At 32.6% G+C, this 16,738-nt stretch overlaps 1 protein-coding gene across 2 annotated transcripts in view; it reads left to right on the forward strand.

Moving 5' to 3' along the window:
* LOC138699435 (uncharacterized) overlaps nt 1–16,738 on the forward strand; it is a 123,991-nt gene that overhangs the window by 2,928 nt on the left and 104,325 nt on the right. For both annotated transcript variants that reach the window (XM_069825299.1, XM_069825300.1), the window contains exons 2-4: nt 3,222–3,278; nt 7,650–7,754; nt 11,281–11,397. In XM_069825299.1, coding sequence (XP_069681400.1) covers nt 3,222–3,278; nt 7,650–7,754; nt 11,281–11,397 — 279 coding nt within the window. The remainder of the gene's footprint in view (nt 1–3,221; nt 3,279–7,649; nt 7,755–11,280; nt 11,398–16,738) is intronic.

The raw sequence follows: 16,738 nt of genomic DNA on the forward strand, positions 1-16,738 counted from the left end.
CCTAAATATTTCACATCTGCTGCTTTACTACACAGAACAAATTATGGTCAACGTCTATATAATTCGATAATAAAATTTCATCCAGAATTGATTACTTTAAGCAATGAAATTTTCAGATCCAGAATTAAAAAATTTATATGACAGACTTCCCTATATTATGTACCATGTATTGTAATAGTAATATACGTTACAAGAGCGGTATGTTGACGTTTTCATGGTCGAGGAAAGATTGAAAAAGCGAAACGTATAACATATTGCAGTAATAACATCGGCAACTGGAATCTCGTTGATTTTTTCACGGCTTCCTTAATGTTACTTGTATCAGGAATGCAATAAGTTTCGTGGAGTAGTAGACTTTACTTAATTTTTGCAAATATTTAAAAACATTAATTACTGTAACATTGCAATTTAGGTGAAATTGCAGTGGTAAGTTTCCAATTTATAATTATTACTATGTTAAACGTCTCTAAAAATAATATGTTAAAAGCCTAAAGCAGTAAAATGAATGTCGCGCTTAGGCGGTAAGAAGAGGGAAATTGTTATGTGTGTTACGTCGGGAATACTGAATGTGGTATTTCACACTTACCGCGTATTGGTTCTGTGCGGAAAACAAGCAAATACGCACGATCTCGCACAAAAGACGTTTATTTCTATCCTAAGTGTATTTTTCTATTTTATCTTGGTTACTATATCAATATGACCTGCACTAATTATACTACTAATAATAATTTAATATTAATCCATCAATCTCAACATCGTCTCTTTTTTCGCTCAGTTATTACTAGTATTATTATTTAATAATTTTATTATCATCTTTATGTGAGCTTTTTTCTTAAGTATTTTGTCTACAAAGTATGTGTATCTATGTAACGGAACTGTCCCCGAACACGAGCTTTGCCCTTTCGGGGTATTTTAATGTAACGTTTTTATGTATATGTTATTATTAAATAAAATCTAAATAAATCTAAAGTTCATTAAACTTGCTTGATGTCCCAATGGCCAAGGAGGAAATTATCAGGACGACGTATTAACATACATCCCCCCCCCCAAAAAAAATAAACGAAATGATTTTACGCGTTTTTCTGTAATATCTAAGTAGGTGATTTGTAGACAATATTTTTTTTAATTCTTTACCTTAGAGGAGACAAATGATTAAGAGTCAGACACTTTCGAAACCGCTGAACATAATTTAAGTAAGATTGAAATTATTGTCCTGCAATGTTCGAACATGAGAGAAACGACCAAGACATTACCAAATTCATCTTATTTCATATGAAAAATTAATTCCAAGATTTGTGCTAAAATCCTTAACTGGTTAAAACATGAAGGGGTGGGAGTGAAGGACAGCAAATATTTTTATAAGAAGGTGGAACAAGCACGACAGATCCTTCTGCAGAACGAACATCGGCAGAAACGAATTTCCCCATTCCCGACCAACTTGAACCGAACATAGCGCCTGTAATGCACGACGACGATTGAAATAGATCTAAGACTAAGAAAACTTATATTAATATTTAATGGACATAGACCATCATTTTGTTCTAAAATTATTAGTAGTGTCTCGTCTAATCCCTGTTTACCATTCGCGAGAAGTTCATTCGAAATACTCTGGATTTCCATATGCATTAATCATTTCATTTATAGCTAATAACAATAGCATCTTATAAGAAACAAAGTCAATGTTTTTCGAATAAATTTACGAAAACAGTGAAACGGTGTCCAATGATCTAATACCAAACAGCTTGAAATGCTAAAGGAATATTGTGATATTAAATTAATTTTTGAGTAAAATGTTCTTTCATTTATTATTATTATTATTATTATTATTATTATTATTATTATTATTATTATTATTATATTAATACAACTTTAAAGATTTAAAAAGTTCTTTACGAAAAACCTATTTTTTTATTTCACAAAGACTGATGAACTTTGACAAATATTATTTAAATTCCCGAATGCAAATAGCTTTATCCACTTTGATTACGTAATGTTGACTTTACATCACTAATAAAAATGTTGTAGACACATTCATTATGCAACTAGTTAGATAATGATACTGCTATTAGCTAACTGATTCCATAATTATGATACCTAATCACTCATTTAAAGTTGTGTGGCTCCAACCTGTGTATATTTTTGTGTGGCTTTACTTTGTATATAGTGTATTTTTTCCTTTTTATTTCAATTATTGTATTTGTATTTCTGGTGGTGTGGAAGAGAAGGCCTGATGGCCTTAACTACACCAGAATAAATAAATAAATAAATAAATAAATAAATAAATAAATAAATAAATAAATAAAATAAAATAAAATAATGTGAACCATACATTAAATAAAATAAAATGAAAAGGTTTTATTTATTGTAAACATTAATTCTAAACATTTCTACATTTTTCTAGGAACACCAATATTCAAATTGTTTACATTCCACTTCATATCTTACGTGGAATTTCGATAGTACTAAACAGAATTACAGAATTTGCAGCATTTTCAATATCTGAATCCTGGTTTGAACTCATTTCAACAATCTTTATTTATTTCTCCTAGTACTGATGTTCTTCTGTTATAAACAAAAACCAATATTGTCTTCAAAACTAGTAAAACAAACACAAACAAATCGCCTCTCGCAGGAAGAAACTAATAATAATAATAATAATAATAATAATAATAATAATAATAATAATAATAATAATAATAATAATAATAATAATACAATCGCTTCTCCACAAAAAACATGTTCAAAAATAATAACATAATATAATTACTTTCATTAAAATTAATTTGTTTTATCAATGTGGATAAGACGTTGTATGATATACTTATTGTAACTTTATATTACAATACTCGATTTGTTGTCAAACTCGTATTGTAATATAAAACGTTACGATACCCATATCGTAACTAACTGTTATATGCCCAGGATATAAAAAAACACGATTTGAATGAACAACAAAATACATATTTCAATTCTGAAATTTATTGTAAAATACAGGCTTCTTTTTGTGTTACATATATTTAAATTATTGATATAAAACAACCACCTTGCGCGTTATGGATGAAACAATTAAGTATTTTGCTCGTATTAAAACGCATATCGGTCGGTCTATATTATAGTAAACAGACATTAACGTTTTTTCAGATGAGTACTAATTTAGAAATAGTGCATTTTGATGTGCGAAAGGATTTTTATATCGATTAATTAAATTTTTTGTGTTCCAGAAAATTTCGATGTCACAACAATCTGTCGGTATATTGAGAATCCAGCAGTAGAAACCGGTAAGTATGTAACACCTTTTTCTTTGTGTTATATGGAGCACTACTTTCCGCCAAATTTGACTAGTTTTTGGGTAGGCTTCAAAATTAATATCTCACTCAAATTGGTTCGCTATGCAACATAAAATTTATAATTTTCATGAGAACATGTGTATTAGGTATACTGTTTCACGGCCAGAAAGATTATGCAACTAGTTTTTCTCCATCACGTACCGTTTGTTTAAAATTCATACTTTTTATAGTTTTCTTTAAGAACATAACTTTAACGTACGTACAGTATAATGTATTTGAACATACAAACATGAATATTCGAATCTTCCACTTTCCCATACATTTCATTAATTCCATTTGTATTTTTCTTTCTCATTTTGACAGACCATTCTGTGTTTCCACCTGTATTAACATTATTATTAACTAACGACATTTTCCTTAGTTTGAGGATTTTCTAACTGTTAATGATATTCTGCTATGGGTCTAGAAGAGGAGTGAACAAATGCCTCGTATTTCTGTTATAACGTATTTTCAGAAGTGTCTTTTGCTATAATGCCACGTTTGTGTAAAAATAATCCTAATTTATTTTGTTATGTATATGAAAAAGTTAACATTTTCTGGACAATCACCTGGACTTCTTTGCAAGAAAACTTGATGCTATCAGTGATGACCATAGCGAAAGGTTTATCTGTAGTAATGTCACGAGAGGTCTGAGATTTGCCGATAAATTCACGAGCGAAGCGAGTGACATTTATTAGGACTATTTCGTGAATAAAATAAAAATGTAAATAATATATCACTAAAATTCGATCACAAAATGTTAATAATTGTATATTAACGAATACTTAACCTATTCAGACATTGTGAAGTTGAAATACTCGTAGATGAATATCGATTACTGCAATAAAGAAATTCGATGTTATTATTCAGTAATGCCAATTGCGAAAACCGAAATACAAGTTTAACAATGCTAATTACATGTACTGCACTTTTCTCTTATTATTATTACAACATATATAAATTTTCATTTTCTGCTGAAATCATAATTTAATTTAACAGTAACAATGGGGACAGCTATGTACCAATGCTTATGTATTCACAGCGAGACATGTTGCTACACAGTGAAGCCATCTCTGTATAGATAGGCCTAATTAAAACACGAATTTTATTACGCCATACGGAAGGCAGTTTACTATGCAAGGTCTTTGGGTTTGATATGCGATGATGTTACATAAATTTGAACATCTGACTTTCTATTAATTGTTTCATTTCATTCACAAAATACAAATTTTATAGGCTACAATTATAGGTTAAGTTACCTGTGGAAGCAGGACTAATGTCATCTGTGCCTTATTTCGACCGTTACAATCAGTGCTACACGAAAGCATTTTTTATAGCTCGACAAACGCATTCTCGCTGTAGTGTGTAACGGAACTAAAGCTGCATCTACACAGTTCAATATTTCAATCGCGTATGCGTGCAATCTGGGAAGAATATTGAAAGAATCAAGTTTAAAAGTTGCGTTCAATTAAGATGCATGAAGATTTTGTGTCTACATGGTGCGCCGTTTTGAACGTCGTCTTCACTGCGTAACTATATTAATTAATATTAAATATCAATCTTGCATTCATTGCTCTAAAGTTGTAAGAAACTTTTAACCGTGTAGTTGCATCTTAATGTATTCATGATCATCAATTTACGGGGAAACAGTTGGCGACAACGACTAAACAAAAGAACGACCATGCGATAAATTGATAGCGATAAATCTAGCTGCAAAAATTATCGCAAAGTGTGGGATTGGTTGGAATTCAAAATTTCATTACACTTCATTGGTCGAAAATGGAATGACGTCATATAAACGAAATAGTCGAAGAAATATTTATTTTCAAAAGTGATTCACTGGAAGATGGAATGCAAATATGTTCGGTAAATACTGCTGGTCAATCATCACAGATACCCCAGATCCTACCTACAAGCGCTAATCATCAAGAAAGTCATTTTAATTTTTGTGTTTTGTAAATTTACTTTTTTTTTTTTTTAATCAAACTTATGTAAGTAAAAAAGTTTTTGTACAATTAAAATGGTATGTGATAGAAAATTTTGAATTTCAGAATTGAATTTTACGCATCTTATTTAGTTAAAATCATATAGTTTCATCCAAAGGACAGAAAAAAAAAGTTTAAAATCGTCGCGGAATGTTATTAATGATTTAGATTAATATGTTCGCATGTGGTCGGTATTAGGCCTAAATATTTGTGGTCCCTATAAATCCAAAGAAGAATTTGGCTCTTCTTTTTGTCTATTTAAGTACTATGTTGATCTTTTTAAAGTTGATTAGTAGCTTACCAAATATAATTAATCCGAAAAGATATTTACTGTCATGGAGTTTTAATCATGATTATTTCAGTACTAATTATGAACAGCATTATTTTACTTCATATTTAGATAAAAATATAAGTTATATTTGGCAAGATAAATTAATTCCAAATGTCACATAAAGCTTAAATTTTTTCATCAGACCGAAAACTGAGATGGAATATTCTGTTTTTGATAATTAATAAAATTGTTAATATGTTATTACATAATTTACTGAAATTATTATTTTTTAGGTCCTACAGAATATATATGTTATGATAACTTATTAATATTAGAGGAGAAAAATTCGCTCCGGCGCCCGGGGATCGAACCTGGTCCTTGGTTCTACGTACCAAGCGCTCTCACCATTGAGCTACGCAGAAGTCCAATCCACGGCACCGGATCGAACTCCCCTCCTCCAGTATTTTGCCCGTTGTGGCCTGGCTCCAAGTTGGGCATGTATATTGATATTTTATCAAGTCAACTGCCATTATACAAGAAACGCACTCAGTTGAGTGTCTTGGTGGCCGGGATTCCACAGTAATGTGCACAGTAATCTGTATAGAAATATGCACTGTTGCTAGAAGAATTTACTAAAGGTTATTATTTTTTTGGTCCTACAGAATATATCTTTTACGGTACCGGTAACAATTAATTGGATTGGACTTCTGCGTAGCTCAATGGCGAGAGCGCTTGGTACGTAGAACCAAGGACCCGGGTTCCATCCGCGGCGCCGGAGCGAATTTTTCTCCTCTAATATTAATTATTACATAATTGCCTAAAAGTGACTTAATGATGATTCAAAGCTCAACAAAACTACTGTATACTTAAATTCAAAATAAAAAAGTTGCTAAAGAGCGACTTCTAATAACTTATATAAAATTTTCCACCTCTACTCAGTGGAGTAATGGTTAACCATTACCATCTAACAGTGAAAAGAGAGATTGAAATTCTGATTGGGTAAAGTTGTATGGTTGGGGGGGGGGGCTTTTCAAGGTTTTCCTTCAACCAAGTGAAGTATAATTGCTGGGTAACTTTAAGAAATGTGTTGGTGAGTCTTTTCATGTCCACTGCATAAACTATGGCTTTGAGGTGTTACTACAGACAAAAATGAAATTCAATCAATTAGGGCAACAAGCTGTTGGATTGCACTTCGAAACCCAGGCGTTGATTATCATCTTTCAATTTTATAACTCATAAAGAAGAATTTACGGATATATGATTATATGACATTTTTCTTTTTGTTTTTGTGTCAAGATCTCGACCCCGAAGTGTTTAGAAATGTTTATCTACATATGCTTCACTTTGCCTTGTCACTCCCATTTGAAGGGTACACGGGAAAAACGATCAAGGTCCATCAAAAATCGAAATTGAGTTAATAATGCCATCTTATAGTGGAAAGGAAGTACTATCATGTGGTCTAACTAGTAATAAGAAATCATCGTTCTTGACATTCCACTACGTCAGTTTCTATTAAGAGGACACTCAACTATATTTTGGAACTTTTTTCCTATTTGACCAATCTTTTTCAAATTTGGAGAAAAAGTTTAATATACACATGGAAAGTAACATGCAAAATCTCAGCTCATTAGATCCAATACTTTTCAAAATAAAAAATATGTCAATTTTTAATCAATAATTAAATGAAATATCACTTTTAATTATCATTTTTTATTTTTGGCTTTGTGCATTTGACTGTGACTTCTCAATGAATAGGGGAAGAATTCTGCGTATTGATATAGTTCTGTCACGTAAATTAGTGTAGAAATTTAATTTTTCATTTCTATGACACTTTTTCTGCAATTTTTAAGATGAATGTCCCCATAAATACACACATAACAAAGTATTAAGTGCTTAAACTTTAAAAGTCGTTTTTCTCGAAACTTTCTACAATGGACCTTGATCGTTATTCCCGTGTACCCTTCATTTGAGAACTGCTCCCTAATCTTATTGTCGCTCTACAGCCTCCATAACAAGAAATAAGTTATAATATGTAACAATACTAATCCCTTATCTGTATTCCTGCAGACGATGGCGCAACTATTTCATACAGTGATAGAGTGAGCATTGATGTCCATTCTAGAAACAACGCTCTGGGCCTACCATTCATTTCCCAAAATGGAACAATTATTGGTAAGTAATTCTGTACTAGGCCTACTACTTTCTGCAATGAATGTCTAAAAAATGTAATCATTTCCAATTCCCAGGAATCGAGTCTTTACGCCTACGAATGAGACGTTTCTTAAGGAGTTATGTCCAATATTTTCTTTCATACTATATGAAAATATTCAGAGAGAGAAATAAATCGTCCGGCCTTAATTAAGAATGACCAAGAGGATCCGGAAATTATTAGCAAATAAATATAATTAATTAAATATTAATATTGTTATAAAAATAAAATGTAATAATTAAGTACCATTGATTATCAATATAAAATAAAATCTTAGATGATGACCTTAAAATTATACTAATAAATAAAAGATTTTATTTAAAACTATTAATTTACCAAACAGAACAGCTTAGGTTATAGTTTTGTTTATTCTGTGTCAGCATTGTCACTGATTTATGTGCCTTCTACACGAATGTAGGCCGGCAATACGCTCATTATAGGGCCGACAGTTCCGGTCATTGAACAAACAGTTGACGAGCAGGAAAAAATTATTGCGATTAATCATGGCCGCAAGTTTAAGAGAGGAATGTGAGATTTCAAAAGAAGTATTAAATGTAGTAAATGCTATTGTAATAACGAAAATTATACGATAGGGGAGAGTCGGGTAGTATCGGACATCGGATAATATCGGACAGTGAGTTTCTTTCATCTACCACACGATGACAGTACCTGATTGACATGGTTACGTTTCTGTGATGTCGCATAGAGAAACGTAACCATGTCATTCAGGGACTACCATATGGTGGTAGATGAAAGAAACGCACTGTCCGATATTACCCGATGTCCGATACTACCCGACTCTCCCTTATATTTAAGAAACAGTGCAACAAAGGTTAAATAAACATTTACGTAAGTAAATTAATTTAGTTAAGCTAGGAAGTTATTGCGAACTGACAGAAATGCCATACGTATCTTTAATTTATTAATTTCACAATTAGTTAAATTCAAGCTTGTGTATATACATAATGCACTTTACAGGGCACTCCGATTTATAATGAAAATTTGCTTAATATTATGGGTAGTATGTCCCTGAACTGAAACTTTTATGTCTGTGTTTTCATAAAAATAATTTGAAGTAGGCTATATGTTTTGTGCTCTGTTACTTTATTATTTTTTTAATATCATATGTAGAAGTCATAGTTGTGGTTATAGGAATAACATAAAATGAATATAGAAACAGCAAATAATGCCACAAAACAAGGGAAAGGCTAATAATTCAGTCTTTTAATACATAATTGAGTCATAGGCTTATCATGATTTATTCATATTGTAAGTTTTATTAGTTACAACAATGTAATTAATTCGTCACAACAATAATTCCTTTCTACAATTCACCTTAAACGCTCTCGTCAACAATTGGATCTTCACTCAACACAGTATTCGTTATAGCACTCCACCGACGACAATGTCAGTTTACTTGGACTATTACGCACAACAATGAACTGTTAATCTTAACTAATATTTACAAAGCACTATTTACAAATCAGAACTACCAGTTCTCAGTTCACAGTTCTTCTATCTCAGTCACTCGAGTTCACGGTATCTCGAACCACAGACCTTCAGAGACAGTTCACTGTACTCGAACTCGGGTCCCTCCAACTGCGGTCCACTGCACTCGAACTCAGGTCCCTCCAACTGCGGTCCACTGCACTCGAACTCAGGCCTTCGGATGCTGACGCAGATGCGGACGCACACTCGAGTCGAACTCCGGTACACAAGTCTGGCTTGCTTGCTCTGGCTTTCTCACTGACTGAATAACTGAAAAACTCGAAACTGCCGTCGTTCCTTCGCGACCGTAATTTATAACCACAGCGACGTAACCTCGAAGGTTCCACCCGTCTCTAGAGATGGCATTCCAGAGAAATCCAGGGCCCTCTCCTCTCTACCAGCACCAGATGCGCGCGCAAACTCGTCGCGTGACGTAATACACCCTCTCTCTTCTCTCCACCGCGCGACGTCACTCAATGTTCCGTGGAGCCTGTGCGATCTGCTTTCATGCGGGACGCTGGTCGTGAGTTCGATTCTCACGTCGCTGTCACAATATGTTACTAGGCCTGGAGTCCGGAAAGTAACTAAAACGTAAAGTTCCATTTTCCGTATTATCGCCACGGTCTCATGCTTAACATGTGGGCATCATACAATAACGTGCGGTGTGCTTTTAAAACATAATTTTGCCGACCGATTGTTGCTCTGTAGGTTTCACTCTAAGCGTCACGTTGTCACGCCTACTTCCTCGATAACAATAAGCACTAGTTTGTTATGTTGTTAAATGGCTATTTCATATACGAGTACGTTGACATTCTTAACTCTTAATAATAACTCTTTAATAATAATTTTTAATCACATACCTTAATGTTCGTCCTCAGCACAAGACATTGCAACCTCGGTTTTAGTCCACGTGGATTAGACAAGTAGGTGTCATTTAATAATGGAAGCAGCTTATTGGTTGCAATATTGAAATTGAGGCGAGTTATTGGAGCGGCAACATAAGAAATTGAAAACAATAATGCAATTAAATTTCAAAGACCTGCCGAATGTTATGTACGAGGCCGCTCAAAGACCTGCCGAATGTTAACCATGAGAGCTCGGCGATAATACTAGTTTGGAGTACGGAAAGAAGTAAATTCGATATAGTATGAAACAAAATATATTTGTGCGAGATCGTGCGTATTTGCTTGCTTTCCGCACAAAACCAATACGCGGTAAGTGTGAAATACCACATTCAGTATTCCCAACGTAACACACATAACAATTTCCCTCTTCTTACCGCTTAAGCGCCATATTCATTTTACTGCTTTAGGCTTATAACATATTATTTTTAGAGACGTTCAATATAGTAATAATTATAAATTGGAAACGTACCACTGCAATTTCACCTAAATTGCACTGTTAATTATTGTTTTTAAATATTTGCAAAAATTAAGTAAACTCTAAATCATTACATAACCTTACCGTTTGTTTTAAGTTCGCATTTATAGACTGGGGGAAAAAAAAAAGACAGACGTATATCACGGCCTGCTGGAGTATAGTAAACACAGAAAACATTTTATAGGAACAATGTTGAAGATAGATATATTTGTTTTCCAAAGTTGCCGTCATTGAACAGAAACCAAGATGGAGATTTCATTGCAACTAATTAGAAATTCCTCTTTCAGGTATGTAACAAACCATCTTCGCACAAAATAATGTACGATACACGAGCGGTATGTTTGCTTTCATGTTCTCGGAAATAAAAAAAGCTCAACTACGTTTCGCTTTTTCAATCTTTTCCTCGAACATGAAAACATCATCATACCGCTCTTGTAACGCATATTACTATTTCATGCAGTAACCTGTTCTTATTGTATGTCAAATGCTAAGTCTATGACGTATATTGTTTTAATGCGTAATAGCAGTATTACCATCTCGCTGAATAGGTTACCTTTCCTCATAACCCAACACAAAAATCTTTACAAGTAAAAAATAAGAGTGATGAAATTTTCTTTCCAGAACCAAATATTGGAGTCGATATTGAAAAATGTATGCCTTCAATCGCTAAGGAATGTAGTTGGAAAGCAACGAATTTTGCGATCGATTATTCCGAGAAACCTCCCCTTCTTAATACAGGTAAGTTATCATAGTGTGTTGCATACATATTTATTTCTTTTGCATTTTATTTGCACGATTTACACGGTATTTCTTTAATATTTTTGTGCTCCCAAATTACAAACCATACAGCAAGATTTTCGTTACATCCAGGCTCATGTCCTTTGATGAGATTAATGATGTGTGTGAAGACAGCCTACTAGTAAATCGGGACATTCAGAGGAGTAGAGCCAATTGTGTATTAATGATGACAATTACACTGTTCTAAAAAAAATGAAATTCATTTTTCTGGGCATAACATTCTTGATTAAAATGGAATTTACCTCCTGAATTCAAATCTGTAATTAGTTTCTCTGTGCCATGCATAGTTTTCAAGTTATATGCAATTTCATTTTTTAAATAATTTTCGTTTCCACGCTATGTATTTATGTAGGCAAAATATGTAACTATTAATATTTTAGTCACTTACAAAATTATTTACAAACATTTTATGCGCTATAAAACAAAAAATAAATACAAGCCTTAATATAATAATTATATTATATGGAAAAACTTATTTAAGGTTAGAAAATATGAACAAAATACACTTTTCCCTAAGAATTTAAAAATCTTATCTTTTTCTCCTGTGTTCAATTTTGCAGTCTCTAATAATGTTCCAGCAATAGTCAGGAAGCATAGCAGGCATCCATTTTCCTTCATACCGCTTTTCCATGGACATTATATCTTTATGGAACCTTTCACCATGTTCGTCGGAGACATCACTGCAGCTCTCAGGAAAAGTGATGTAGATGAGAATCTTGGAAATACACTTTTAAAAACTTGTGACATCCTAGATCTCTATATGCATTTATCATATGTTGAATCAGTTGTTCGAAGTCGTTAACTCTTCCCAGAAAATTTTGCGTTACATTCTTGAATCAAGACCACGCTCTTCTTTCTTTTGGTGCAAGGCATTGTTCAAAATCTGAATCCTTCTGAAGGTCTCTAATTTGGGGACCCACGAACAGGCCTCTTTTATTTTTGCTGCAGAAAAACGAGCAAACTTTTTTGAAAGGTACACAAATCCTCTTCCAGATGTGTCCACGGCCTTAACAAATTGTTTAATAAGACTTAGCATGATGTGAAGAGGGGGCAGCAGAACATCTTCACTGGCTACCAATTTCTCATTCAGTAGATTTTTTCTCCAACTTTCCACTTAAGTTCATGCCAAATCTCTCTTTTATAATGGAAATTCCTATCGCGAATATCCCACTCACATAGAAAACATCTATATTTGGTGTAGCCTTGTTGCATACCTAATATCATGGCAACTATTTTCAAATCACCACATATTTTCCACTTACGCTCATATTTTATTAATCTCAGCATACTCGTATTTTTCAAAATATCATATGACTCTTAAGTCATACTTACATAGGCAACTGGGGCAGAAGGCAATATGTTCCTATTGCGGCGGAGAACTCCCTTTAGACTGTATTTTGAGGCATCTATAAAAAGTCTCCACTCCTGTGGCTCGTATTTGAAGTTCAAAGTATTCATTAGGTCACAAACATCATTGCAGAATGTCATCATGAGTTGAATTGTGCATATGCAGGAACAATATTTCATATAAACAAACAATACTCACCTCCTCTAACAAGAATTCCACATTAAACTCAAGATTTCTCTCTCTCTCTCTCTCTCTCTGTTAGAATCTGTTTATTTTATTTCTATGATTTAGGAGATACATATTTTATATACCACAGATGCCGGAATATTATGGTTGAAAATGAATATTTACTCACATGATAAGGAATGTCTCCAAATAATGCCAGTTTAACTCAATTTTAAATCCTGTGACAACGACTTGCTTATTAACAGGGAAAGGATTTATATGTAAATACATATTTACTTATAAAGCTAATATAATTTATATTTTGCATTATCTTTATGTTTCACAATGTGTAGGGTTGAAAAATCCTACTTTTATTTTCCATATTTTTCCATATTTTAGAGTTTAGTACATATTTTCGTTAATTTCCATATATTTTCCATATTTCATATAAAACAGTCCATATTATATTAGGTTTAACAATAAAACAAAACAAAATTCCATTAACTTTTAAAAATACATTTCAACAATAGAGATTTAAACACATGTTCAGTAATCCCTTTAACATCAGAGTTATTTGAAAATTAGCAGTCCTATCAACAATGGGAAAGTAAGTTACAAAACTGTATTAATTTAATTTAAAATTTTTAACAGACTTCAGTTGTGCAGCTCAACAGTTAAATGCCAGTCAGAGTACACATAGGTTCAGTTTTGTAAATCATACTATAAAGACGGTAAATATGCCAAAAGTACGTCATTCAGTCAATTTAAAATCAAAACTAACAAGTTACATTTCAGAATTTAAAGAAGATGGTTTATCAACTGACAATAAAATATTATTTTGTAATTTGTGTCAGTGTGCAGTATCATGTACACAAAAGTTCCTGGTGCAACAATACATTACAACTAGTAAACATCAGGCCAACAAACAACTAAATTCCAAGCAGAGACAATTGTTTTTAACACAACCAACAACATCGAATGTAAGATCTGAGTTTAACATCGACCTGTGCCGTTCTCTCATCTCTGCTGATATTCCTCTCTACAAACTAAAGAATAAGGTCTTCAGGGAATTCCTTGAAAAATATACTCAACATACAATCCCGGATGAGTCAACACTTAGGAAGACGTATGCTCCATCCATCTACGATGAGACAATACAGAAGATAAGAGATGAAATTAAAGATAGTTCAATTTGGGTTTCCATTGATGAGACTCCCGACAAAGAAGGTAGACTTGTTGGTAATGTAGTTATCGGTTTGTTAAGTGAACAATATTCTGAACGAATTCTTTTACATTGTGATGTTCTAGAAAAGTGCAATAACAAAACTATAGTTAAACTGTTCAACGAAGCTATGGGTATCCTGTGGCCAAAGGGTATTATGTACGATAATGTGTTATTCTTTATTAGCGATGCTGCCCCTTATATGGTCAAAGCTGGACAAGCATTATCTGTTGTATATCCTAAATTGACTCATTTTACTTGTGTGGCGCATGCATTTCATCGTGTGGCAGAAGTGGTCAGAGACAATTTCCCTAAAGTAGATTTGTTGATTTCATCAGTGAAAAAAGTATTTCTCAAAGCTCCCAGTAGAGTTAACGTGTTGAAAGAAATGTACCCTGAAATTCCATTGCCACCAAAGCCAATTTTAACTAGATGGGGTACATGGCTAGAAGCAGTTGAATATTATGCCGAACATATAGACTCTATTAACAATGTTCTCCTTGCATTGGACTCTGAAGATGCAGTCTCAATTGATACTGCGAAAACAGTTACCTGTGACATAAGTGTGAAGAATGACTTAGCTCACATTCAGCATACATTTTCATGCATCATAAAAACGCTCAAAAGTCTCCAAAATAGGCACCTTTCACTATCTGAAAGTTTTGAAATTATAAATAGTACTGTGGAACAACTGAATCGTGGTAGAGGTAAAGTTGCAGATGCAGTAAGAGCTAAGGTGGACACTGTACTTTCAAAAAACCCTGGATATGAAGAACTACAAAAGGTTGTTGCTGTGATGAGTGGTGAATCAACAGTGAAGATTAACTTGGACTTATCCCCAGCAGACATTGTGAAATTGAATTATGTACCAGTTACTTCTTGTGACGTCGAACGCTCTTTTAGTCAGTATAAATCTATCCTCAGAGACAATAGAAGAAGATTCACTTTTCAGCACTTGAAAGAAATGTTTGTAACCTATTGTTATGGTAACAGACAATAAAAATTGTGTTTTGTTGAAACTACATTGGAAGATAAGGTACGTCCATTATATTTTTTGTTTAGTTTGATTAAAATGTACCAATATTTAACGTACATAGTCATTTTTTTATAATTTTAAGTCCATATTTAATTCCATATTTTGGTAAAAATCCATATTTAATTCCATATTTTGGTAAAAATAACTACATATATATTTACATATTTCATATATTTTTAGTCCATATAAATCCGTTCCCTGCTTATTAACATAAAATTTTACTAGCAACAGAAATTCCACAATTTGAAAATGAAAACCAATGAAGAACAAAATTAACTGTAGGCAGCTGTTGTTAAGCAAAGTTCACCATCTTTATCACAAACTTAAAATGTAAGTTAAATGAGACGTATATTGTCGTGCCTGATAGCGAATTTCTGTTTTCAGATTTGAATTTTCCATATAAAAATCCTTTGGAATCACATATTTTCATATAAGAAAAATGACCCTTGTAGAACAGTGTTATAAAGGAGATGCGGACTGTCAATGGCTATCACCAAGATGACACTTCATCATTTTGCGTTTCAAGTATTTTGCAACAATTCAGTCGTTTATCATATCCCGAATGATATTCTCATTTGTAGTTACTTGATTTGACAATTATTCAAAAGGCATGCATACCTGTGAAATAATTTACTATACACCTACATAAGAACACTTATTTTTTAGGCTAAGAAACAGTATTTTTTTATTTATTGGAAGAAGTAAGATATTTGAGTGCATTTATAATTCGTACAGCTAAAGCAGATGTCGATAATTGAATCGGTTCTTTGAGAAACCGCTTAAGTCACGAAACACAAAGTTTTGGGGAAACACAAAAAACTCTTTAAAAGAATATTTGAAATGGAAAATGTTGGTAAAAACATATTTCTGTATGCAAAAGAATGTTTTTATATAGAATATGATTCAATATTCATGTTCGAAAATGTTTGACTCACGGGGTTTCTCAAAATCTTGTAAACATTTAACAAAATAATCTCTTTACTTCATGAAATAATTGAAAATTTGGTACAAAAATAATAAAAATTTAATTCTCGAAAATATTATTTAGAAGCTGACTTCATAATTTTTGCTTCATGTGAACAAATTTTACTCTAACCTGTATGAAATGTCTCTAATGACATAAATAATAAAGTTCTACATGAAGTAATCTAATACAATAATACATTACAAAAAAGATAACAGTATTATTCTAACAAATCCAAAATTCACACACAAAACAATTAATTTACCAAACAGAACACCTTAGGTTATAGTTTTGTTCATTTGTGTCAGCCATGTCACTGATTTATGGGTCTTCTACACGAAACCTAATTTTCAAGCGTACATGACACAACAGAAATCCGTTTGACTTGTGATATTTTTATAAACAATAAACTATAACTTCTTTCGAGAAGTTATCATGGCTTAGGTTACATGAGAGGAGAAATCTGCACTCACTTTCTCTCTTATATCGAATTATGCACACTTCATCCCCCTATTATTTATTCATCCGTTTTCATACTCTCTCTCG

Source organism: Periplaneta americana, chromosome 5 (assembly GCF_040183065.1).
Source record: "Periplaneta americana isolate PAMFEO1 chromosome 5, P.americana_PAMFEO1_priV1, whole genome shotgun sequence".
Taxonomy (NCBI): Eukaryota; Metazoa; Arthropoda; class Insecta; order Blattodea; family Blattidae; genus Periplaneta; species Periplaneta americana.